This window comes from Oreochromis niloticus, linkage group LG22 (assembly GCF_001858045.2).
Source record: "Oreochromis niloticus isolate F11D_XX linkage group LG22, O_niloticus_UMD_NMBU, whole genome shotgun sequence".
NCBI lineage: Eukaryota > Metazoa > Chordata > Actinopteri > Cichliformes > Cichlidae > Oreochromis > Oreochromis niloticus.
Window position 1 is genome coordinate 24,070,963 of NC_031985.2, and position 25,934 is coordinate 24,096,896.

The 25,934-nt window shown below is 41.3% G+C and overlaps 1 protein-coding gene across 1 annotated transcript in view; it reads right to left on the reverse strand.

Annotated features, from left to right (window-relative positions):
• cdk6 (cyclin dependent kinase 6) overlaps window positions 1–20,588 on the reverse strand; it is a 40,517-nt gene extending 19,929 nt beyond the window's left edge. Inside the window, exons 1-4 of the mRNA XM_003457253.5 lie at window positions 19,656–20,588; window positions 18,459–18,814; window positions 11,958–12,093; window positions 6,862–7,029 (exon numbers count right to left, since the gene is read on the reverse strand). Coding sequence (XP_003457301.1) covers window positions 6,862–7,029; window positions 11,958–12,093; window positions 18,459–18,682 — 528 coding nt within the window. The 5' untranslated portion in view covers window positions 18,683–18,814; window positions 19,656–20,588. The remainder of the gene's footprint in view (window positions 1–6,861; window positions 7,030–11,957; window positions 12,094–18,458; window positions 18,815–19,655) is intronic.
• Between the last annotated feature and the right edge of the window lie 5,346 nt (window positions 20,589–25,934).

A 25,934-nucleotide genomic window follows, 5' to 3' on the forward strand; every position in this document is an offset into this window, starting at 1 on the left:
TTACACGTTACAAACTGTGACTGTCAGCTAAAGGCATGCGTGCTCTTTTTTTGTGTGCTCCGATGTTTATGGCCTAGTGTTGGTGCTGACATGTGGAAACTGTCTGATGTGCAGACTCTTGTGTGCAGAAAAAGCCTCTTTAAGCTGTATTTCTTCAGACAAACACTTTGTCCATCTGTTTCAAAACACTGCTGGGTCTCATGAAATACATAGTTTGTAAGGGGGGGGGGCTGTATGATATTTTACTTGAATCTATTGCATGTGCTTTTCATTGCAACTGCCTCTTGAGGTCTTCAAGATTTATTTATATTTACCTACTTGAATTTATAACCTCCGCCAAGGAGGTTATGTTTAGCATTTGCATGCTTTTCTGTCTGTTAACATAATAGGTCGAAAAGTTTTGAATGAATCCTGATAAAACTTGGTAGGGGGTGTCGAGTGGGGTCATGCTAACAATCCATTAAAATGTGGCCTACATCCAGCGAAGGTCTTCCACGCCAACTTCATGATTTGTTACCAAAATTGACGAAAAGACTTAGATGTGATGTGTATTGTCAAACTATAGAAAGTACTGTACAAAGATCTAAAATATGTCACATTTAATACATGTCACATGCGATATTTAAAACTGTTTCTCATGGCCTCTGCAACATTAAGGACATGATACCGGTATGTGGGGTGTCACATTCGACATTTCACATGTGCCTTTCTTTCAAGTTGACCTTAAAATCTGCTATATCTTTAAAGTTATGTCAAAAGAAAGAGCTTAAATGTACTGCAGTATAATATAATATCATAAGATCAAGTTATTTATGCCCAGTTACAAATAAATACCTATCATCTATTACCTACTCCTACAAAATGTTTGTGTATTGAAAGTAAATGTGTTATGCCACGTGTTGGCGGAGGTTTGCACTCTTCTGATGCTTTTTGTTGAATTTATTATCGATTCTTCTTTACGTTTTCTGTTCACTCACTGTACTGGTGATGCAAATGATTGCTAGGTTCACTGACATGCGTCACCTGCAGGGTTTAGGACGCTGTCACACTGGAAGGCGGTCAGGCCTTAAAGAACTCGAGTATTAATTTTACATGTTGAATAAAATGAACGATGTGCACATTTATGACAGATTCTCTGAGAGTCTGTTGCATGTTCCCTACCCCCGCCTCGAGGAGTGGACCAATCTGAATGAAACTTTGCATGAACATTGCCTTGGGCACTGTGAGCACTAACATCTATATAGTAGTATATAGTATTAATTTTGACAGTTCAACTGAACTCTGAGTGGAATGAATTTTAAGAATGTGACAGTTTTTACATTTACAGCCACTCCCTGTTTAACAGGATTTCTCTTTTTCTCAAAACCCATGAGCCCGAAGAAGGGCCGACACCGAAAAGTCACAAATTACTGCATCTCTGCAAGCTAGACTATGTGCAAAGTCTTTTTGTTTTACAAATTAAACAACAGTTATCCCAAAGCACTTCATATTCTGAGATAAAGACCCTACCAGTGTTGTCATCCTGCTAACAAACCCAGCGTTTACTAAGTCCATTAGTAATCTCATTACATGTTTTCTGTCACTTTATGCATTTAGGATACAAGAAAAGGTTAAAGCGTTGTGCTACTCTGTGAGTTGGTTTGTTTTGTATTAAAATGATGTGACACTTCTTCCCATTTCCAAAAAGATTATTTTGCTTCAAGTGCTTTGGCAGCAGGAGGACCTTAAAGAGCCCTCTGCACTCTTTCCTGTTATGTCAGATTAACCCATCAGCTTTTCCCATCTGCCTGTCACTCAAGGCAGTACAATGAGGCTGTAGCCAAACTAGGGTCATATAAAAAAAAAAAGAAGAAAAAAAAATCAACAAAGCAATGGTCCCTCAGGAACTGCCGGGGGCACCCTAATCTGGACCCCCACACCAACCCTTTGGGTGGTCTCCCTCCCCTCTCCCTCTTTTTACTCTCCATCTCCGTTCTACGAGAAGCCGATTTGGTTGGGTTGGGAGGTAATCACTCATATTCAGTCATGCATGCACCCGGACTCCATGGCCCAATTTTAAATGCACGTGTATTAGCAAGCCACCATGTTGCTAGGTGAGGCAGCAAATTCATCACAAAAAGAGAAGTTCGGGCAATGCTGGTAAATCATCAGCAGAAAGTACACCAGTGCTACTTTCAGTTAGCAACACTGGAAAAACAAAAAAACCCCATAAAAGTGAGTGAGGGACTCTTTTAACAACTTCATGCAAATGTTCATTTCAGTCATCTTGTCATTCTAGAAGTGCTAAATGAATCACTTTGAAAGTGAGAGAGAACAGTCTCATTCGCTTAAGCAACAGCAGTTCTCTAAAGCCCATCTGTCTACCAGTAACGGTGGCATTAGGTGACTAAATATGTAACTGTTGGTCTGTTGGGCAAAGGGGAAGATCCTCTTAAACACTGTGTGTGTGTGTGTGTGTGTGTGTGTGTTGGTGTGCGCTGCATACAGTGTAGATTGTGCGCTTTATTATTAGCAAGAGGAAACAATGAATGGATGAATGGAGATTGTGTATGTGTGTGCGTTTGTTTGTGTGTGTCTTGGGCTGATAGGGGGATTCCAGACCCAGGAACATTCATCTGGAACCGAAGACCCCGTCCTCGCAGCTCCACACCAGCGCGTGCATGTGCTAAGACACACACACACACACACACCCCATCTCGTTTTGTGGCCCAATCTAACCGAGGAAGGAAATGAGTGCTCGAGTGTGACTGCAAACAGATTAACATGTTATGTGCTGCTCTGTGTGTGCGCGCGAGTAGTTTCGGGGACTTCATAACTGTTGCTCATATGTGAAGGTGAATCCCCTGGCAAGTATTCTTTCCTCGACAAAAATGCCCGTCTAGTCATAAAAAAAAGAAAAGAAACTATCACACCTACTTGAGACGAATCTTCAGTAAAACCACATACACACTAAATATTGTGTAACACTATGCAAATTCTATGGTTAATCATGTCTTCATCTACTAGTGCGCTATGAATAATCATCAATCAGGATGATAGATAACTGAGGAAATACTTCTCTTAATCTAAAAAAATTACCCTTGATTATAATACTGAGAAATTATATGTTTATGGCGTGGCCTACGATCATTACTCAAACTGAATTTCTTTCCTCTTAAAGACTAACCCAGTTAAAAGCAGCTATCAGGTGTAACCTTTGGAACCGTAACTCATCTGTACTTTCCAATAACTGTTGCCTTAATAATGAAAGTGCAAGTTAACATCAGTGTTTCCAACACAAAGACTTTACCTGGCGTTTCGCCCACTTATGTGAATGCCTCCCAGTGTATTTGTTGAGTAATCTTAGCATTTAATTTAATTATTAACTTAAAATTGAACAACAATGCCATCCACAGTGGATCTACCAACAGACACACCCTCCATTCTTATTTATTAAAGTCGCCACTAAACACTTGGCTGACCAGAACACATTTTATACTCCAAGCTCATGTACATGCCTAACATTGTTGCCAAGAGAGTCTGAAAATATCACATCTGGACTTTAAGAAGGCAACGTAAACAAAGGTCACTGGGGCATGCATGGTGGGATGGTCAGCTTGCTTGACATTTTTAATGGGTTTGGGGTTTTTTTTAAGAATCTGGTGATTTGCTTCATTAAACTGCCTTTAAAACCATCAGAAATGGTATTTCTCCATAAAAATGCCTACAGAGCACCAGAAGTTGTTACTGTGCAGTAGATGCGAGCATGTCAGCTTTGGCTGTCACACAGAGAAGAGCACCAATGATAATGCCACAGACGAGCAGAATCAAAGCTCGTCCTCTATCAGCTCAGCTTTCTCGACATTTATGTCACCTGGACCCAAGGTGGATTATGATGGATGCAGAAAAGTACAACACCAGCCTATCCAGGTGCATGCACTTTTTCCTTCTGACATATTTCAGCCAAAAGAAAAAAGAAATTTGGTTTTTGCGCAACTCACTTGAGTCTGGAAAGATACATTTCTTTAGCATCACAAAATGAGTACTATTTAAGTCTACTATATGTAAGAGAAAGCTGACATATCTCCAGGATGACTTGCACCAATACAATATAGATGAATAAATAATTAGTACTACAGGTCAAAAAATTACAGTTGGCTAAAATACTTTTATTTCACCTTCACCAAGCCTTAACATAAGGTAATGACAATATCCCAATGGACTCAAAAAGTCCAGACACATTAATGATGAAATTTCCTAAAAAGGCAGGCAGATCAGAAAAGCTTTGAATAAAAGTTTTTTTAAAAAGGGAAAAAAACCCCAAAGTACTGAGCTACTGTTGCTGCCTACCTTGATCTTGAAAGTCTCATCTCTCCTCATTTTAAACTCTTCCAAAGACTCTTTTCAGTCCTTCTCTATATATTATCTGGTCATCAGAGCCCAGAGCTCAGCAGTTAGGCATCAAAGTCCCGACAGCGGGACGGGAGGGGTGTCTGTCTCTCCTTGCCTGTTCCATCCCTGTCTGCGACAGCCACTGAGGGATTCCTGAGGCAGGCCACGGGGCCCCTTGGCTCTCAATTTACACAGAGAAATCCAATCATTTGGCGCTGTTCTGCCGAGCTACCCGCTGATGCCCTGTAAGTGCCCGCTACAACACATTAGACGCTTTTCATCCAACTCTCAGGAGATGGGAGGGAAGTTCAAGGCGGTGTGTCTTGTGTTGGGCTTTAGGGTCAGGAGGGGGATCCATCAAAAAGCCTTGATGACAACGTCGGCATGAGTTTGAAGTATCCACACACACATTTTATCAAGATCCTACTACAAAGTGCATGTTCGAGGATGGTTTGTACAAATAAATAAAAGACAACAAACACACAAACACACACACACAGTTATTAAGTGAAACCCTGTAGAAAAAATAAAGAGGTTTTGAGTCGGTTTTTGAATGTAGTTACAGCTGTAACTGACTTCAGGTCAGCAGGCAGGTTGTTTCCAAACAGCATCACAGGAACTGAAAGAACCTCAGGAAACTTAGGATCTAATTCTGGAAACACTTAAAAGACCTGCACCTAATGACCTAAGAGGTCTGACTGGGTTATATGTACTGAACCAGTCAAAGGATTTTAAAGGTAATTCTCTGTTAAACTGGGAACCAATGAAATGCCTTCAGTACTGGGGTAATATGTTCAAGTTTGCATGTATATGTAAGGACTCTAGCTGCTGCAGTGAGTTTAAGTCATTCTACTGGTGATTCTAATAGTCAGTAGTAAATAAATAAATGAAGCCTTACAACAGTCTAACCTGCTAGATATGAATGCATGGATCAATTTCTCAAAGTCAGTTTGAGAGAAGGATTTTCAAAGTTTTTATCAATTTAGGTGGAAGAAAACAGTCCGTGACTTTATTAACATGACTGAGATGACTGTCCAAAATAATGCCAATGTTTTAACCTGCTGACTGTGTTTGAGAAAAGGTGGTGATACATATGAACAGATTTTCTCTCCTATTTTTAGAACAACAAATATTTCCATCTCGTTTCTGTTCAATTCAGAAACGTTCCTGGCTTCCAGCAAATGTCATCAACGGATCTTATTCATTTGTGATCAGAACAAAATAAGCACAGCTGTGCATCATCTGCAAGAGAGTGGTAGGATGTATTATTATTTTTTATGATAGTACAGTGGTCCCTCGCTGTAACGCGGTTCACCTTTTGCAGCATCGCCGTTTCGGGGATTTTTTTTTTGTGCAATTTTGCATGCTTTGTTTTTTTTCCCAGCGCATTGTGTTCTGCATCCTGATTGGCTGTAGACCATTGTCAGTCAATCTCGTGCCAAGTCTCCTGTCCAGTACAGAATGCGTTCACCTTGTCAAATTTACATAGAACTTAGATCGCTAGCAGTGTGACTCAGAAGTGCTGTACTGTAACCTTTATCCCCAACAAACAACACTAACGACGAAGCGTTTTGCTCCGTCCAAGGCACCTGCAGTAGCACCAAAAGGCAGAGGAAGATGCTACCATCGCACAAGTTGGACTTCTAGACACAATCAGATAAGTCAAACCTACTCAACTCATTCTTCTTGCTTCCTCTACTTCCATACCATTGATTCATTAATGTTGAATTCTCTCGCAGCTGCTCTATTCTCATGTTCTGGACCTGAAAACAGGGTTTGATCTTTGATTTCATGCTATAATACTGGACTTATTTTTCTACAAAGGTTTGAACTTTGTGGGCATTTAAAACAAGAGAGAAAAGTGTGAAAATGTTCATGCCTGTCTGAGACAAGTGGAAAAAGTGTGTAGTGAGGGGTTTTACAGCCTTAAAACATCTATAATAATTGTAAAGAATAAAGCTGACTACTCAACGGATATCACCTATCGTGGGTTATTTTTAGAACGTAACTCCCGCGATAAACGAGGCACCACTGTACCAAGCAGAAGCATGTGAAGGTTAAAGAGTCATGGACCAAAGAAGGACCCTTGAGGAACTCCCAGTGGAATTTTCATTGTGCAGATCTAAAACTGCTAATTGAAACATGAAAACTTGTATCCATTAGGTATGATGGCAACCAGCTGAGAGCCCGACATGTTAAAACCAATTAAATCTATTATATTTTGCTTTGAAAGATAAGATCAGAAGTAGGTCTATATTTATTAATTGCCAATAAATCCAGGTTATTTTTCTTCAGTAGTAGTGTGATTACAACTCAAAAGAAGAAGAAAATAAATTAAAAAAAATTAAAATCACCATATTTCATAGTGAGAAGTCTTGACGCGCTCATCCAGTCGGGAAACCCTGTGCTTACAGTTTTGTGAGTATTTGTTTTGAAGGCCTCCGCTGGATGAGACCTACTGCGTTTAAAAATATGAAGACCGTAACTCACCACTGACGTGAGCGCCATCTGGAAGCTGTAGATGCGAGCTAGACCAAAGTCGGCCAGTTTGATCTGTCCTCCGCTGGTGACCAGGATGTTTTGGGGTTTTAGGTCACGGTGAACCACGCGGTGCGAGTGCAGGAAGTCTAACCCCTGGAGCAGCTGGTACATCATATCCTGTAAAAGAGCCAAAGAGGGAAACAGAGGGGCAGCAAGGACATAAAGTTAATATGAAGTTTAAAAATGGATGGTTTAATTATGAGACTAGTACAGCAATGGCACTATTGAACGCATACGGGGCAAAAAAGGCTGAGCGGATGGTCGTGGATGTTGATTACATTTGCAATATACACATCTGAATGATTACGTCTGACCTGTTGGAACGTCACTTCCGAAACAGTTCATGCTAACTGTCCACACAAAGTCTAGGCTGCAAAACCTTGCACAACTACAAAGATTTGAATCCATTTCTCCTTCGCTCTGAGCAACGAAAGGCCAGAGTGACAACAGCCTGCAGTGAAAAGCATTGTGGTATGGAGGGAGTTAACTAGAGGAGGCCTGCGTCTTTTCTCGTCGACTGTGGCAGATGTTTGATAACTGACACACACACACACACACACACACACACTCGATAGAGGCAGAAAGAGGCCCCTGCTTTGTACAAGCACAGATCTCTGTTACTCAGCAGCTGTCCTGCTAGATTTAATTGGCACTCGCTCGTTTCTCTCCCCCCCCCTTTTTTTTATGCCCCAAAGCTGACCTCAGAAAATAGCCATAGGCACCGCATCGCCCATGACACAAAGAGGAAGGTAAACTGGCATGAGCAGGAATGAACAAAGCCAGCTTAGACTTGTTCTTTCCAAATAGGAATACTCTCAAACAGGTGCCACACCTGTAAACAAAAAACAAGTCATTCCATGGGATTGTGATCAGGTAGTTTTGGCAAAGACTGTTTAAGTAAATAAAAGTCGAGGGAGTGGTATTTCAGGTTGAATCCTAATACCAACTTAAAAGTCTGTGTGTGTGTGTTTGGTTTTTTTAGCCTCGCTTACATGTAGCACACAGCAGAAGAGCTTCAGGCACCTTCTCTGCTGAAAATACTTCATTTGGTTTAGGTGAGACGGGGGGGGTGCAACACTTGAGTAGACCCATTTGTTCCAGGCAATTACCTGGTCCGTGTTCAAGCGGACATTAAGCAGATTTCGTATAAGGGGAGCTGAAAGTCTGTTTAGCGAAAAGACAGAACGATCCCCACGATTGTGCTCTTGGATCTCCGATCGGGTACCGTCTAGAAATATCCAAGGTTTGCGATGAGAGTTTGAAAGCCCCTTTCTACAGCACCCATACTCCCTCCTACTCACAAGACACACACCCCAAAAAAACAACCCAAAAAGCCCTCCGCCAAGACCTCACAAGTGACATGGACCTGAGCCCGCAGCTCTATTCAGTGGCCGACCAGCTGGTGAGTGAGTCAAAGGGGTCTGCACACTGAAGCAGAAAACATTAGCGAGCAGTGTGGGGCTGGCTGCTGTGCGGGCCACAGAGGAGGAGACAGGGCACCCTGCACACAATACTGTGCAGATGGGGAGTGATGTGAGTGTGTGTGTGTTTGTATACACAAACTAACAATGTTCCCCCTGGGTTGGTGTAAGTATGAGCGCATCTATTTCCAAATCTGTGTGTGTGTGTGTGTGCATGACTGTATGCACCTCAGTCTGTGTGAGGGTGCATCAGTGTGTGGGTGCCCTCTGACCAAGGACAGGCAGGATGTATAAACAGACCTTCCTTTCTACATCTCCATTGAGCCATGACCTCCCGAGGAGGGCAGCAGACAGACAGGGCCATAGGACAGAGGCAGGCAGTTGGTTATTTTGTGTGTGTGTGTGTTTGTGTGTGTATATACAGGGTGGGGTGGGGGGGCTGACACAATAGCATGGCCCCCCACCCATCAGTTCCTCTGTGCTTTAAATAGCCATTTCACCATGCTTCCTTTCAACAGCATTTCCTAATAAATACTAATTATCTCACAAGTGTGACCTTTGGACAAACACATAAACAGTCTTGGCCTCTGCGGCCTGAGTGTCATCTTCCCGTCACTATCAGGTAGAGTCACAGCTGAGTAATGCTAAATATTTCAGCTACGTTCTACATGGTCACTATAACCACTGACAGCAGGCAAACATCAAGTTTATGCATACAAAAATATAGTTTATAACTTCTGAAAAGTATAAAGGCCACTTGTGGCACAAAGCGATCCACCTCCCTCAATGCTGATTCCAGCTGCAGGGAGAGAAAAGTGGCTCACACAACTGTCTTCAACTGGCAATGCTTCAAGCTAAAAAGCTCCACAAACAACTTGGCCAGGAGGAAATAAAAATCACACAAAAAAGCAACAGATCTGACCCTGGAAAAAAGAAAAAGAAGAAGAAGAGGTCCAGGGAGGGAGGGAAAAAAAGTAGTCAGCCCATGCAAAAAGCAGTCAAAACATGGCTTTCTGAGTGCGCCTCCTTTTCTAATGCAAATGTAGCAGAGGCAGCCATATTGTTTATTGTAGCCAGGCACAATATGGGACATCTGCCGGTTAGCGTTAGTGTAATTCCCTCCCCATGCTTCATTAACCTCTCTTCTCCCCCTTCTTCATGGACCCACAGAATAGAGTTGTGGAAGCTTGGATGATGATGGCGGAGGAGGGTGGGCGAGCCCCAAGCGGTGGCCCGGCTGACGAGCGCTGAGGTTGGGGCAACCTGGCTGCTTGATGTCCTTCCAGCTCATTTGATTCCTGGAGGAGGGCCCCTTGCATCAATGACCATGTGGTGGGTCTCGAGCCTGAGTGGGTGGTGTTGGGTGGAGGGCTGAAGTGGACAGGCTAGGTCAGGGTGGGGTGCTTCGAGTTTGAGAAAAACTATGCTTCTTCTTTCGGAGTTTAGGGCCACTGGTTGAAGGTAAATGTTTTTTCACGGTTAAAGGTGGAAACGTTCACACAGTCAAGGGGGACTGCCATTTAATCAGATGGGCACAGGCGGCACACGTCTGGACTGGGATTCAAAATCTGGAGTTGTTTTGGGGGGAGGGGATCCCCTTCCGAGTTACTGTGGAGTGTCCACTGTCCTAGCAATAACAGGGGATGGTGCCTGGCTCTGTAGCATTGTCGCTGTCCTTTTGTTCCTTGAGGCCTCAGCTGTTAGGAGAAAGCAGAGCCTGGGAGGGGGCTTAAGGGGTGGCCACATTGTTCAGAGCCCCAAAACGCCTCCTCAAACTTTTCCAACGTCAGATATGGCCAAACACAGATAGTGTGGATGGTTGGATGGGTTGACATCTTATAAAACTGACAATCCCACAAGTAAGCCTACTTCTTGTATTGTCAGGCCAGGTTTGCAGAGTTAAGAAAGCTGGCCGAAATGTAACTTCTCTGTCTTCTTTCCTTTCCAGTACAAACCACTTCCTCATCTTTTCTTGAATACTGAGCACAACAACACAGGCTTCTTAGTGGAGGTATGTACCAGTGTCCAGATGTTTCAACACGCCTTCAAATGTGAACATCAGACCATTGACACATCTTCACACGTGGTCTGAGACTAAAAGAGGGGAGCGCTTGTTCATTACAGTTGTATTCAGTGCAGTAGCCTCTACACCGCCACAGAAAGAGTCTGAGTCATTCAGGGTTTATAATCAGTCCTTTCGTTGATTAATTCATCACTTATTATGAGTCCTATGAGACAAGTGGTCAGAGATCTGCAACCATTGGTTCAGCCATTTAACCAGACAAATAAGCAACAATCTTTTGATAAAACTGCACATTTTTACTCCATCCACTGGCACTACAATTATTAATGAGCTGTTTTAAATTAAATGAGCTAAACTCTAACTCTTCTGTTATATCAAACAGAGAAAAGGGCCTTTCTTCCCACCCTTTACTTCCATTAAATCCCCTTGGGCTATGTCCTTATTTTCAGCTTATTAAAAAAAAAGTAAATAAAATTAGTTAATACAGCTTCATGGGACTCAAAACAACTGACTAGCTAATAAGGATTAACCTTCTGATGAAACAGACTCAAAAACTGAAAGTAGCTACACATAATGACTGTGAAAATTTCTGAAGCGTCGGGTTTCCAGAAAAACGCTGCAGTATTATAATATCTGCAGCCAGACGTGATCGGCGCACACATCACAGAAACCACAGTCCCACAGTCTGTATCAACTTCGGCAAAAGTCATGGGAAAGCCTCAGGTGTGATCTACCCGACTCGTCTATGCTTGCACTGCATCCCACTGACAGCCCGGCTCGACACAAAGCTTTCACAAGCGAACCCAGGCCCGGGGTGATGAGCAGCGGTTGCCGTAGCACCCGAACTTCTCCGTTTCAAATTTGACACTTCAAACTCTCGAGGCTCCTCTGTCTAAAAAAAGAGATATACCTTTCCAATATTATTCATGGCACATCAACTGACCTTGGGGTGAAACCCGATAAAGATCTTTTTTTTTCTTTTTTAATGTTTCCCACACGAATTCCTCAGTTTTTTAAAAAAAGAAAGAGACCATAACAGAGGAAAGGAGCTACTTCCGACCTTTTGGCAAAGTGTAACTGGATGCTCAGTGGATTTATTTAACACATTTCCCAATTCAACAACTTTTAGCACACAACTGAGAGGGCTCTGTTTTCAAAGACACACATGGAAGATTTTTAAAACTGGCTCTGTGTCTGTAATATTGTGTAAAGTTGGAGGGAAGGGTGAAAATAGAGAAGGCAGGGATCCTTTAATTTGGAGCCCATCTGCCACATGTGCTGCCCCTCAGAGTGCCCCAGTAACTCTGATGTTGGAGGGAACTGCTCTGCCTTCTGCGTCTCTGGCCAAGAAAACCCACTCAGAACCGTAGAAACATGGCTGTGTTCAACCAGTGCTACAGCCGCAAGAGATTAACCAGGCGCTTCCTATATACTTCAAACAGAAATAATATTTAAAATAAGCCTCCTTCGTTTTTTTTCTTGGAATAATGTGTAATAGGCAAGCACACACACATTTATAGTGACCATTAAAATGAAAAAAAAAAACAAACAAACTGCATTTACATTCCTGTGTAAACCTACATTACGACGACGGCGGTTACCTTGATGGTCTCAGGCGGTACTCCAGGGTCAGGAGCCTTTTCCAGGTAGGTGGTCAGGTCCTGATCTACATGCTCAAAGACCAGAGTGAGTTTGGTTTCTCGGTCAGTCCGAGAGACTGTGCACACATCAAACAACCTAGGATAGGAGAAAAGATGATGAGATCAACACAATTGATTGAACGGGGGTGCACTAGGCTTAGTTCCCTGCTGCTACACAAGGTAAGAGTACATGTACACAACATCAAATATTACCCACAGGCTCTTATTACTATATAGACTATAATTAATCACCTTTCAGCGTCTATAACAGACTGTAATTTAAGATTTCAGATTCTTATGCCCCATCAGTGAAGTAGGCTACTGCATTTGTTTTAGAGTATGAACACAACAGTATATTATTAATATAGTAATAAAAGTATTTTAAATAAGAAGTTTGTGATACCAAACATTGGTGTAACTAAAGATATTATCAGCAGTGTTGGGGAGTAACGGAATACATGTACCAGCGTTACGTATTTAAAATACAAAATATGAGTAACTGTATTCTGTTACAGTTACCGTTTAAAAAGGTGGTATTCAGAATACAGTTACTTTGCTGAGATAAAGGGATTACACGGCGGTCTTTTCCCGTTTCATATGTTAGGCTATGCCCTCTCTATTTTTGGTAATTCCACGCCGGTGGAAACCCAAACAAAACACGCATTAAGAGGCTCTATATGGCTTGGCTCTGTATATAGCACTGCAGAACTGTGCCCCCCCCAGCATGTTTGCACTGAGTAGGAGATGCTCTGTATCTCATTGTACAACTGTATAGTGACAATAAAGGCATTCTATTCTAGTCTAATGCCTGTGTCTCAATCCCGCGGCCCATGTCACCTCTACTTGCCCCATATGGAAAAGAAATTGGAAAAACTTATAAAAGACTTGCACCAGCTTTAGCTTGCTTCATATAGTGAATCATATAAGGCTTATATGATTTACTCATGAAAGTGGCCACTTTGTCATTACTTTCATATATAGTTTTAGGAAGTATCCAAAACATACAAGTTCCATTTATATAATTTTTCAAGGGATCATTATATATATTTTTTTTATTTTTTAATATATATATTTTCCATATGGGGCGGTCCGCATAATGATGTGAAGAAATTTTTTTTAATTATTGTTCAAAAAATTATTTATTATGAAGTCAATGGGCAGAGTGTTACAGCCATAGCCCTAAAGAATGTGGCCTCATGGGCAGTGTGTAGTCCAGTTGTAAGTAAGCTATTAGGACTCGACCGTACACCGTGTTCGTGTTTTCCTCCAAAACAATAAGTTCCGTTGGAGCCTTTCAACGCCTCTCTCTGTGTCTCGCTAGCAAAGTCGACCCAGACAACAAAGTAAAGCTAGTTTTCGGCTACGAGCCCGACAAGGAACCCGACGTATTAGCCAGAGGTCCCTTTAATACGGTTCGGAGCCGTGGACCTGTTTTATATACGCGCAGAATAGTTTCATATGAGATCGCTGCAAAAAGTGCAGCCTTACCTAATGTCCACCCTACTGTTACTCATTTATATTAAGATTTAAAAATCTAGTTGGTATTGGTATGGCGAGTAACCTTCAGTAATAGTAATAAATCACACAGCAATAGTACATTCATGCAGTTGTAAAAAGCATGATAATATATTAAGTAATCCAAAGTATTCAGAATACATTACTCTCATTGAGTAACGTAACGGAATACATTACAAAATACATTTTGGGGCATGTAATCTGTAATCTGTATTTTAAAAGTAACCTTCCCAACACTGATTATCAGTAACTGGTAAGGGTCATTAGGATAGCTAAATGTCAGTGTGTTTCCTGCTATGACAAGTGCTAATGCAAAAGCACAACCAGTTTTCTTAAATAGATAAAAAGATAATAATTAAAATGTACAACAACCTAGCTTTGAATAAAAATGTCCCTCATATTAAAACTAAGAAATGAATCTGAATCTACCACCATCGCCAAGTTTCAAAGAAAGGGAGTGCTCATGTTTTCCATTGTGTTACATGACCTTTTCTTTTAACACTCACTTGTTTTACTTTTGAAATTAATAAGTTTTTTCCATTCTCGCTCGATGCAGAAATTGGCCTGATCAACACTTCCAGGTGTTCTTTGTCATATTTATTTGACTCAATAATGTGCCTGATGTTCTAAGTGGGTGACAGGTCTGGGCTGCATGGAAGCCAGTTTAGCACCTGGTCTCTTTCACTGAGCCACGCTGTTGTAATATGCGTAGAATGTGGTTTGTCATCATCTTGCTGAAATCAGTAGGGGTGTAACAATACTCCAAAACCACAGGTTGGTTCATACCTTGTCCATTTTTGTGCCTTAAAACACAGGATTGTCTTGCTTTTGTCTTTTGAGATGGTTTAAACACTGTTATGAGAAAAAAATCCTCCAATAAAACCATCATAAAAGCTGGGACATTAACTCATAAATCTGGACCCCCCGATTTATCCTATGGGATGATAACACCAACTCCAGCTATGGCCACTGCTTTTTTGCAAGCCTTTTAAAACTTTAAGACTATTGAGCCTTAAACACGAGCGCCTTGGTTTCCCAAGGCGACCAACTAAGGCCAAGCATCCAGATTATGTCAGTAGACCTGCCAAGGAAGGCTTTGATGAAAAGCTGGAAAGAAAAAAAAAAATCTATCCAGTGTGTCCTCTTCAAAGAGCGAGGGACTACAAGCAGCATTCCTCAACCAGCACTATGACAACTCCTGACACACTATGGGACGTCTAGTGGAGCCTGCCTGCAAAGGCAGCATCTTTCATCGTGACAACACAGAAGACGAAAAGCGCCTTGATGGATCTCCACCGAGCACATGTTGCGTTGTCATTAAGGGGGTTAAAGAGAGCAAAAACTAAACCATTATTTTCTTTCTCTTCTTCAGTCTACAATATAGTTTTTTTAGGCAAAAAAAAAAAAAAAAATGTTTAAATTAACAGGTTAAATTTTAAGTGTTGCTCGTTTTAAAAATACAAGTTTAAAAGATATTTTGAGTTATCCTAATATTCAGAGTTTATTTTAACTTTGAGTTGTCCTAATGGACAAGTATAAAATTATTACAAGCCCTAATTATACACAAAGTTTGAAAGTTTACATTAGTAATGAAGACGGAAACTAAAAAGTAAACATTTTCCTCAAAAACTAATTTAGTCCTGTGGTGGAAAAAATTTTGACTTAAGCTGCCAAAAAACTGGAGAACAAAAAAGAAATAAAACCTCACTGGCTTCATTCATGATCATTGCCGTACTCGTTATATTCATGAGGTATCGTATTAATCCAGTGTGACAACATCTTACTCTTTAATGCAGGCACTCATTTAACTTACCTACAGTTATAAAAGCACAGAAAAGAAATAACTAAATCTCCCTGGAAACTTGTTTACTCCTATCCAGAGAGGCATCATTTGTCCTTGCCAACAACCTGGTAATCAATGGGTTTGGTCATGCTGGAGTCAGAGGAGTGAGTGAGAGGTATTAGTACTGTGCATGATGTCAGAGAATAGAAGGCGCCCTCCTTCTGAAGCACTGGGGTTAAACGCCCCTCACAGCTCGATTGTTGGACTACAATGGAGGCTTTTAGCAGACACTGAACATATGGAATGAATAATGGGCCTCATTACAAACATCCAGGGGTTGCCTGGAGTCACACAGAAGGCCCACAATGCACTTTTCCTGGCCTGTGCCGCTTGGCTATGCTAGTTGGCTAAACTCAAGGGTAGAGGAGTTTCTCCGACGCTTTAAAAATCTGCTGGTTTACATGCTTTAACAAACAAATGCTGCTGCATAATATGGAAAGTGTCTAGTGAAGCAAAGCGTATTCAACCATAAATATAACTGACCAAAGATCGTTTTAATGCTTGCTTACATGTCCGTCTTCCAGTAAGGACAAACCCCCACTGTGGACCCATTAAGAGAAAGCCACAACCATTATCCTCCATTATTCATTGATACGTTGGGGAATTATTGTTAGAGTCACAAGGGCACAAGCCATGCCTCTAAAACATCCATTTAGAACTTCCCCTTCAATCCCAAAGCACTCGATATTCAGACTAAAACAAGCACAAGGTCAGACCTTGGCTTGTGCCAGCATGTGACGCAGTATCAGAGTCCTGCTCTCTCAGTGAAAAGTCATTACAAAAACCAAAAGAAAATGGCATCTGTGTGCAAAACAGTCAGAAGGAAAACTAGAAAAAAAATAGCTTGTTTTGTTTTTAAACATCATGCATTATTGCCAACTGGCATTGATAGTGCCAAGTGTCATACTCGAGGCCATTTGGATAGGATAGAACAGTACTGATGGGCACAAGAGTTTAACTACAGAGAGATGACACAGTTATGGAAACGCCAGCACATGATCTCACTAAATCAACATGGGAACAGCTTTAATGTGTGTTCACATTGATCCTACAAGTCTTAGAAACTGTACTGGAGGGATGGACACCATTCTCCTGAAAGACCTGGTGTTGTGATGGCGATTATGAAGACCAGGCAAAAATCTCCAAAAGATGTTCAGTTGGGCTAAAAACCCAAACCTTTGGTGATCCCTGGAACCCTGCAGACAAGGGTCATCCTGGAAGGGATCACTGCCATGGGGACAGAAATCACACCGAGACAAAGGTGATCTTTAAGAATGATTTGTGGTCAAATTTCACTCCAAGAAGCCATGGCTCACTTATCAAATACAGACCAGTGCCTATGGATATATCGACTTAACGAAGGATTTATACTCTGCTGTTTAAGTAATCGGTGATAGGTGACTAAGCACAAACGGTCTAAGGAAGAGTGGCTCATCGTTTTTTCCTGGCATATCACATTGCATGCATAATTCATTAAATGTGCAATGTAGACCACAACTTCCAACCCTATTAACTGCTGTTCTTCTAGATTTAAATGCAGGCTTGCCAGCTGAGGAGTCTTTCTGATGTGTTTGCAATCAGTAGCCCTACAATGAACTCTTTCAAAGTCGCTTAGATCTTTTTATCTTTTAATGCCATCTTGATGCACAATCATAATCAGCATTTCCATGCATGCCAGAACATAGCGGGATGTTTATTTGATTGTTAATTGTAAAATTCAAAGGATTTGCTCTTAAACTTTTTATTTATTTCATGCTTTTATTTTGTTTGTCACATTTCTGTAGGCTCTCTAGATCAAATGTGTCCACCCAGAGGCACCTGGTTGGTCATTCTTAGGAAAATCATGTATACCCATTAACAAAAAACAAAACAAAAACAAAACAAAACAAAACCAAAAAACCCCCCAAAAAACCAAAAACTGAGTACATACCACATAGCACAGACCATTTTAAAGATTTTGTCCAATGAAAATCGTTACATGCACACGTCTTAACATGTGATTATGGTGTTGTTGACTACTCCCCTTTCGTCATGAGTGAAATAAGCAGTCAGCGGCATGGCTGCGCAGGATCGCCAGTTTCAAACACGTGGATTCAGACTGCCAGGGTTTCACATACCTAACAGAGTCATCTTAAATGGGAAAATTAAGTGTTTCTTTTAAGCTTCTGTTGTAACAAATTAAGAAAAAAAAGGTAACTACTTGTTAAGCAAAACAATTAACATGACTGAGAAATGTTACAACAATCCTCATCCAGTAGGCAACGTAATGTCACGTGGAAACTTGAGGGTTTCACTGAATGCAACGTCTTGTATCCAGTAATCTTGGGATGAGAAATATTTTGAGTGTTCTTAAGAGTCTGGATTTCTAAGCAGGTAATTTCAGTTGTGTTGTGTCTTTTTGAAGATATCAGTATTTTTATAAATATTCCAAAATGTGAAAGGAGGGATGGGATCTTTAATCATAAAAGACTAAACACTAATGAGTGTTTAGCAGAAAGGTGAAGTCCGAATGTTGAACGGCTACATCGTATGTCCAATGGAACCTTACGTGTCTTCACCATTCCTAATATCAAAGGGATCTAGCACCCCTAAACACTTAAGCATGCAGGTCTCGCTTCATTCTGCAAGTCAGCGATAATAGAGGCTAGGGTAGTGGAAAGCCACCGCTTCCGAAGGATGCTGCTGCATCTTATCTATAGATGAAGACAAGATTTGCACACATGAAATATGCATGAGGTGACAAATGTGACTGGTGCCAACCAATCGAGATAAACCGGGGCGGGCTTTTGAACTAAACAGGAAGTTGAGAATGCACAGGTGTGCGCCTAATACCTGCTGATAGTGACAGCCTCCAGTGTGTTGTTGTGGAGCCTGTGTTGCCTGCAGGAAACTAAAAGGGCCACCAGCTTCAGACAAGTCTGCGAGCAGGCCTTACCACCAAAGGTCATATGAGCCATCACAGTTGCCACAAGAGACCATCAAAAAGGAAGTAATGTATACTTAGTCTCATATGCACATTTCTTTCACCACCCCACCACCACCACCCCTCCCCTCCATCCTGTCTCTTAAACACAAAGCAGGTTGGCTCCCCACCCCTCACTTACCTGACAACATTGGGGTGCTCAAAGGCTTCAAGCTGCCTCAGCACCGCCACCTCGCGGATGGTGGACAGCGGCATGCCTTCTTCCTCCGTCTGGACACGAACTCTTTTTAGGGCTACAAAGCGTCCCCCGTTCTTCAAATCTCTCGCCTTGTACACTTTCCCGTAGGCGCCTTCTCCAATCTCGGCCACAGGCTCATACTGAGTACCAATACTTTCTTTGTCCATTTTTGCAGAACTTTTTCCCCCCCTTCTTCTTCTTCTCTTGTTGAAAATATTGCGGGGAATCCCGGGCGAGGATGACGAGCCAGACTCTCTTACAAAGGCATTTTCAGAGAAAAAAGTTGGCACATGCAATGCCTAGATGACAGGGAGACACAGATGGGGGAAGACACCATCTTTGTCAGATTTGGTCAAAGAGTGCTCCAGGTAGGCAATAAAAGGACTGTCATGATGTTTTATTCCGACTATCAAAATGAAAAGAAAAAAAAAAAGAACCGCTGCGTCCCAAGTTCCACTCCTCCTCCTATTACGCACTGCAGCTCATGTCCTCCTACCTCTAACATAAAACTAATGTGAAAAATAATTCAAATTAATCCCAGTTAACCCCTTTCAATGCTTGCTTTGCATCCAATAATTTGTCTCGTGCAATGAATAATTCACCCCGCATGCGGTGTAGCTCGTGTAATCTTCGCACGAGCTGTCTTAAATGGTTTTAAAAAATTGTTAACGCAACACGCAAAAATGAGCATAAATTTCACCCACTTCTTCGTTTTACGCCAGCAACAAGATCAAACTAGCAGCCCTCCCTGTGCTGGTTTGTCAAAGTTTCTCTTTGAGGACACCCAAACTTGCGAGCACGTGGCTGCATTGTCTGAACTTCCTACAGCAACAATCCATTTAAAACCCCTTAAATGTCGCTTTCCGAGCCCGAAACGGCTCGAAATATGTGAAACGACACCGCATCCGAGTTTCAAGTGTGTTTTCATTAGCCTGGGTGGCTTTCCCGAATTTTTTTCCAATTTATTTTGTGCGTGGACGCAAAGTGTGCCAAATAATGGCTTAAATTCTAATAAATCGGGGAATTGGTCATGTCACCGTTTAAAACCTCATTGGGTTGCAAAGCAAGCATTGCCAGGCTCATAAAGACACTTTGTTTTGCACAAATATCTGCATAAATATGCCCACTTTCAGCGTTTACCTTGTTTTATGTTGTCAATACAACGTCGCAACGTCGGCATGCCCGGTATAACGCTGAGGACGCTTTCGTGTGTCGGATAAAAACTGCTCCGTCAAATGCATCCCTGTCCACTTTCCTCCATGCCGGGGCCACACAGGTAGTTGACGGTGCAGGCTCTAACCCCCCATCCCCTCAGACTACACCAGCCCAGGCAGACACTAAAAACGAGCAGAGGAGGAGGAGGTGGCGGCGGTGGTGGGCCGTACGCAAACTTGCGCGCACACACACTCTCACTTCAAGTTTGTGTGTGGAGGGGAGGGGGTGTATGATTGGGGAGGGGGGTCATAGGACAAAGGCAAACGCGTGATATAGCCCTCCAGAACCACGCTCTTCTTTGGATTTTCTCCTTTCTTTCTTTCTTTCTTCTGTTTTTTTTTTTCTTCCATATATCCGCGGATAGGCCTATGCAACTGCAGCCTCGCTCGCCTTGTGTGAGCTCCGTCTCTGCCTGGCTTTCCCACGCCGGCTGAATGTGGCCTGACCCCCTTCAGAGAGGTTTGACACGGAGCGGGGACATTTCCGCATTCCTCCCCGACTACAAAGGCACACCGCCTCCTTTTGCTCTCCCTCGGCCTCCTCGGTGCTTTACCATTCATAGTCCTCTCCGCGGGTTTTGTCTCCTGTGTCAAAACCGGGAGCACGCAGAGATCGGGGAGGGGAGAGAGGAGGTTTGTTAGATGGACGGCCACACTATCTATCTCCCTCAAAACCATTGAGGAGCTCCTGCGGCAACAATGCACCAGCGGGAATGCAATGTGACAAGCTCGCCCTAGATGAGCCGAAGGGGTCAGGTTCAAGGCCCGGTGACTTGATCTGTGGCAGGGGGAACCCCCCTCTGCTCCGGTGGTCGTTAGCAAGGCATAACTAATGAACCTGTTTGTTTATTTATTTTACAAGTTGGACATTTCTACAGAGCATCAGCTTCATCTTCACATCAGGATACACCTCTGATTTATTTCACTGAAGATGAGACGTTAAGAAAAATCTATAAATCCGTTTTTATGCATTAAAACTATTATTATTACGTTTTTTCTGATCTTAAAATTGCACCAGCAGCTTCAGAAAGATTTGTAAGTCAATCAGCAAATTGTAGAATTTATCATTAGTTACTGCTTTACATGAGATTCATGTTTGTCCCCATTTTTTTCTGAAAATTTAAACTTGACATCTGAACATTTTCTTTAAAAAATAAATAAAAATACATCTGTACAGATAAATGTATATATTTATCTTTTATAATTAAATATTAGTAGAACTTAGTTTATTTTCATCTTCATAACTTATTTATAGTGAATACATATAAATCAAGAATATTAAGAAAATTTAAAGAAACCACTAAAAACAATTTTTAGAAAACAAGAAGTAGTTTCAAGCTTTAAATGCTATAAATTTGACAGTTTTTATGGTAAATTTTCTCTTTTTTAAATCTCGTGCTTAAATATTTAAATTAGTTTCAAATTCCAAACATTTCATGTAAATGATCAAATTTCACTTTTTTGTATGAAAGAGTCTTACCAAAAATGTATTGTTTTGCGTTTTTCCTTCTACTTCTGGACAAAGTTTAGATGTGACAGCACTTGATGTCAGATTGTGCCAATGAATAGCCAATTACAGGCGTGTAAGTAAGCCCCCCCATGATCATGCTTTCATTGGAAGCCATGTTTTCAGAGAGTCGTAGATGATCACAAGAAGGTCATTACCCCGGTGCTATGATTTTCACGCAAACTTGTCTTCCATGCTGTTTGCAGAGTTCCCCGATTCCCTGTGAAAAGGTAAAACTTTGGGGGGGATAATGACATGGAAGTATCTATGTCAATCTCCCTCCGCCCAGCCTTGTACGCAACCCCACATTTAAACCATTTGCATCACAAAAAACGCACAGTGCAGACAGAGTGTCCCAGACCAATTACTGTAAACGGGGACGTTTACATTTTTTCATCATCATTGTTCGTGTGAAATCAGCTCTGAGAGCCATCGCCCAGATTGAATACATTAGCAAACATACTTCTGATCTGGCTGGAAAACAAACCAACTAGATATGTTGTGTGCAGTATAGAGATGAGAGAGTGACACAAACCTCAAACGTTCACACACACACACACTTTCTCAAATTGTAACCGTGTAACGACTTCTACAAATTACTCAGTAGCTAATTCATAAAGTTCCCAAGCTTGTTTTGTTTTTGTTTTTTTCTCATGCAGGAACTGTCGATGACAGTCCAATTAAGAACATCCTGCTTTGGGAATAGCACGATCGGAATTTGATCTGATTTGATGTTTAATGGGTGTATGAATACACTTACTTTTTTATAAAAAAAAAGAAATCGACTTTCACCGCACTCAGTTTAGCTGCTCTTATATACAGACATCTTTAAACACTCTAATTTTCTGAATGTATTATTAAGAATTTATTATGAAAAAATTAAATTTCCCCCCCCTTTTCAAAATAAAAACCATGTCAGTGTACAGGATTATAACACACGCTTGCTAATTAATTTACAGAAAACAATGTGGATGATACTCATTTTTAATTTTTTTTCCAATTTCTCATTTTTAATAGTTTTTAAAAAAATAAATAATCACATTGTTTTCTTCAGAAAAAACTAGAAAACTCAAATAGGATTATTTTTCATTATAAGTAAATGTTCTGAATTCAAAATTCTACTTTAATTTAAAGTTTAGTAGTTGCGACACTAAATTGCACTCAAATATTTGTAGTTATGTAGTAAAATGATATTCTGTAACAAAAGAAAAAATTACCTATAAGGGTCTTATTCTGTATGAAAATATTAGGCATTTAACAATATTTCGCTGTTGCTATTGTCTATTATGAGCCTACATTCGGTTTGTTTCCCATCATAGGGTTGCAGATTTTTTTGAACTTCCGTATTTCATGAAATATTAGATAATTTAGGGAAGTTAACTAGGAAGTTTTGGGGGATGTTGCTAACACTCACAAGAAAGCCAGACAAAAGGCTGCATACATTTGCTGTAAAGGATTTTTTTAAGACAAAAAGCCCGAAACCACCAGTTTCATCTCTGAGAATGTGTAACTATTAAGAAACTGAGCTCATGCTGAAGCAAAGCCAAACACCCCTGCTTGTTTTTCAACTCAATTTTCTTGAGAATTTACATTTGGCATTGGTATCGTGGAGGAATGTTGCTTGACAGAGCCACTCCTTTCATGTTCTTGAAAACAAAAACAACAAAAAAAGTTTGGAGATTTAGCGAGTAAAATTCATTATTACCGTACCATTGTGCGACCCTATTTATTGACAGGTTCGCACAATGGTTACAAAAGGTTGTCGGGACATTTCCTCAGGTATGAACAGCTGGCAGCTTTGTCTGTCTGTGATAACACAATGTGAGGGGTTTGGGGCAGGACTGCTGGATCAGGAAAAGGTGAAACCAAATAAGGAATCAAGTATCAGGCAGGCTCTGTTAAACTTTCTAATAACTCCTGGTAAATTATCTATGAAGGCATTTCCCTCTTAAACTCATTAAAGGGTTCAACTAAAATGAAAAAGAATAAAAAAAGGAAATGTACAGGACATTAAAAAAAGCTTAAAGGCTTAAGTCAACAAAACACTCCAGTGGGTCCCCCTGTAGGTTAATCACTGCAAGCAGTTACTTTTAGATTACTTTTATAAAAAGGTAGATTAAAAAATATATATGTATTTAAAATCTGTATTAGTTACATAGGAGAAAAAAAAGAGAAAACGTCAAAAGAGAAGACAAATCATTTATTAACTGTCACAGCTTAAAAGAAACCCAGAACACGGCCCTAATTGAAACCAGTTCTCACTGCAATTTGAAGTCGATTTGAAGTAGTCATACCATACTGCTGCTTTAAGCGCCCCAACAAGGCCATTTCTATCTTTCACTCTGACTCTAAAATGTAAAAGAGAATGCAGTATGTTTGTGTGTGTGCGTGCGTGTGTGTCCGCACGGCAGCTGCTGATCAGCCTGGCCAAGAGAGAATTACGGCCCTCCCGTGGGGGAAGAGAGAGGGGCCAACAAGGGACAGGTGACTCCCAGTCTCTCCCAGATCTCCTTACACCCACCCACCCACCCACACACACACACACACACACACACACACAAACAGGGAGAGATTGATTGTGGGCTGGTCTACCATGTCCCACTATAACAGAGGGGGATGTCCCTATCACAAGGCAGAGGGTACAGTAAAATTAAGCCTTTAGGCAAACAGCTGTCACACCTGGGGAGAAAGCTGATATGATGTGTGATATCGGATGCCTTTCTAAGCCCTCAGTCCCATTGTTGGGATTTACAAGCATCACTTAGTCTGCAGTTTTGAACCAGCCGTCAGCAGCTTGATATTTAAGTGACATTTTGAGCGTGAAGACAGAGGCCGGCGTGATGCGAGCAGACAATCCGACTCTGTTCTGCGTCTCTGACTTGATTTCCTTTCTCTCGTCCAGCCAGCGTTAAGTCCAGAGTGTTTGGTAGAACTAAAGCTCCTTCTCTCTTCTTCCCCTGTCCTCCTCTTCTCCCCGCCACCGGCCCCCAGACACAAGCCTCTTTCTGTTGGGGCATCCCCATGGCAACCAAGCCACTAACTTGAGGAGACGACATAAAAACCTGCTCTTTTAGGGGACACAGGAACACCTGCTACCTCCGCCGTTGGGGAGGGCCTGGGTCTGGACGCAGAGCCACGTGCAGACACAATCGCATACAAATTCATGTGGTCACAAACGCGCACACATATCCGCACAAACATAAACAGAGGGTCAGTGTGACATTCAAATGAGGCCTCGAGCTAACATCTGCTCCCCTTTGGACGCTAATCTATCTTCCAATAACATTTCAGGTTGTTTTGGTGGCTTTTATATGTTATGGTAAAAGGAAAAGAAGAAAGAGTTCAATGGAAACAAAAGGCTGATTGTTAGTTTTAGTCTACAAATTTTTTTAATGTCTCAATCTTCGTAAGCTTCTATCTTTTTGGACAACAGTAGTTTCTCTAGCAAACAAAAAAATGTTCTAAGGGACTGGCATGCACCTGCTCTGCTGCCTGTCTGGGTTTTCTATACAATATCCATCAAAATACTGAATTTCTATGTAACTGTTCACCTCATCAACCCCAGCAAACATTTCAGCATTGAATAACTCTCACCCGAAAGTCCAGTCTTGAAAAACACACTTCGTTAGGCACAACTCCCCAACTGCTCGTTAACGCAAAAATCTAAACAGCCAAACATATGCCAGTAACCAAAAGTGTTTAGGCATGTAGACATGGTCAAGTCAACCTGCTGAAGATCAAAGTAAGGATCACACTAAGGAAGAAAGCTGACTTAAGTGATCTTGAACATACCAGAAAGCAGTAGTTCTTTGAGTGAAAATGCTTTGTTAATGCCAGAGGTCAGTAGAGATGGCTTCAAGCTGATAGGGCAACAGTAACTCGTTACTGCAGGTTTCCCCAATCTTATAAAGTTTATAAGATTGGGGAAACTTGCAGTCAGCTGAGACTGAAGAAGTCACTTGGATGAGTGACGAAATGTTACGTCCAAATGAACAGAATCAAACTTTAGGGATTTACTTACCTGGATGATTGAGCATGCATCAAGACATTATTTGGTTCGATATCTGCTGCAGCATTCAGATGGTAGGGTCAGAATTTCATGTAAACAACATGAAAGCATGGATCTAGTTCACTGCACTCAGTCTGCTTCCACAATCATCAGATCTCAATACAATAGAGCACCTTTGGGATGTGGTGGAAGAGCAGATTCACATCATGGACGTGCAGCTGATAAATCTGCAGCAGCTGTACGATGCTATCATACCAATATGGAGCAAAATCTCGGAGGAATGTTTTCAGCACCTTGTTGAATTCGTGCCATGAAGAATTAAGGCAGCATTGAAGCCAAAAAGAGATTCAAACTGGCACTAGCAAGTTGGCTGATGAATGTGGCTCCAAAATGAAAACATCCAAGACTTTCTTCCTTGTCTGCCCAGCAAGAGGAAGTTCATATCAGGCCATATTATATTTTCATCAGTTAGAACAAAATTAAACAAAACTAATCTGTTATTAAATATACACACGTCATAAACCTGCAAATTTGTACTATTTTGCACTATCTATCTATTGATCTCGTACTTGCAATTAAAGTAGTATATTAACGTGAAGGTTGTGTGCCTGACTGATAAACGTTTCAAAATGTGTATGATTATGTGTAATATATGTCTATATATGTTATGAGCACTAAATGGCACTTAA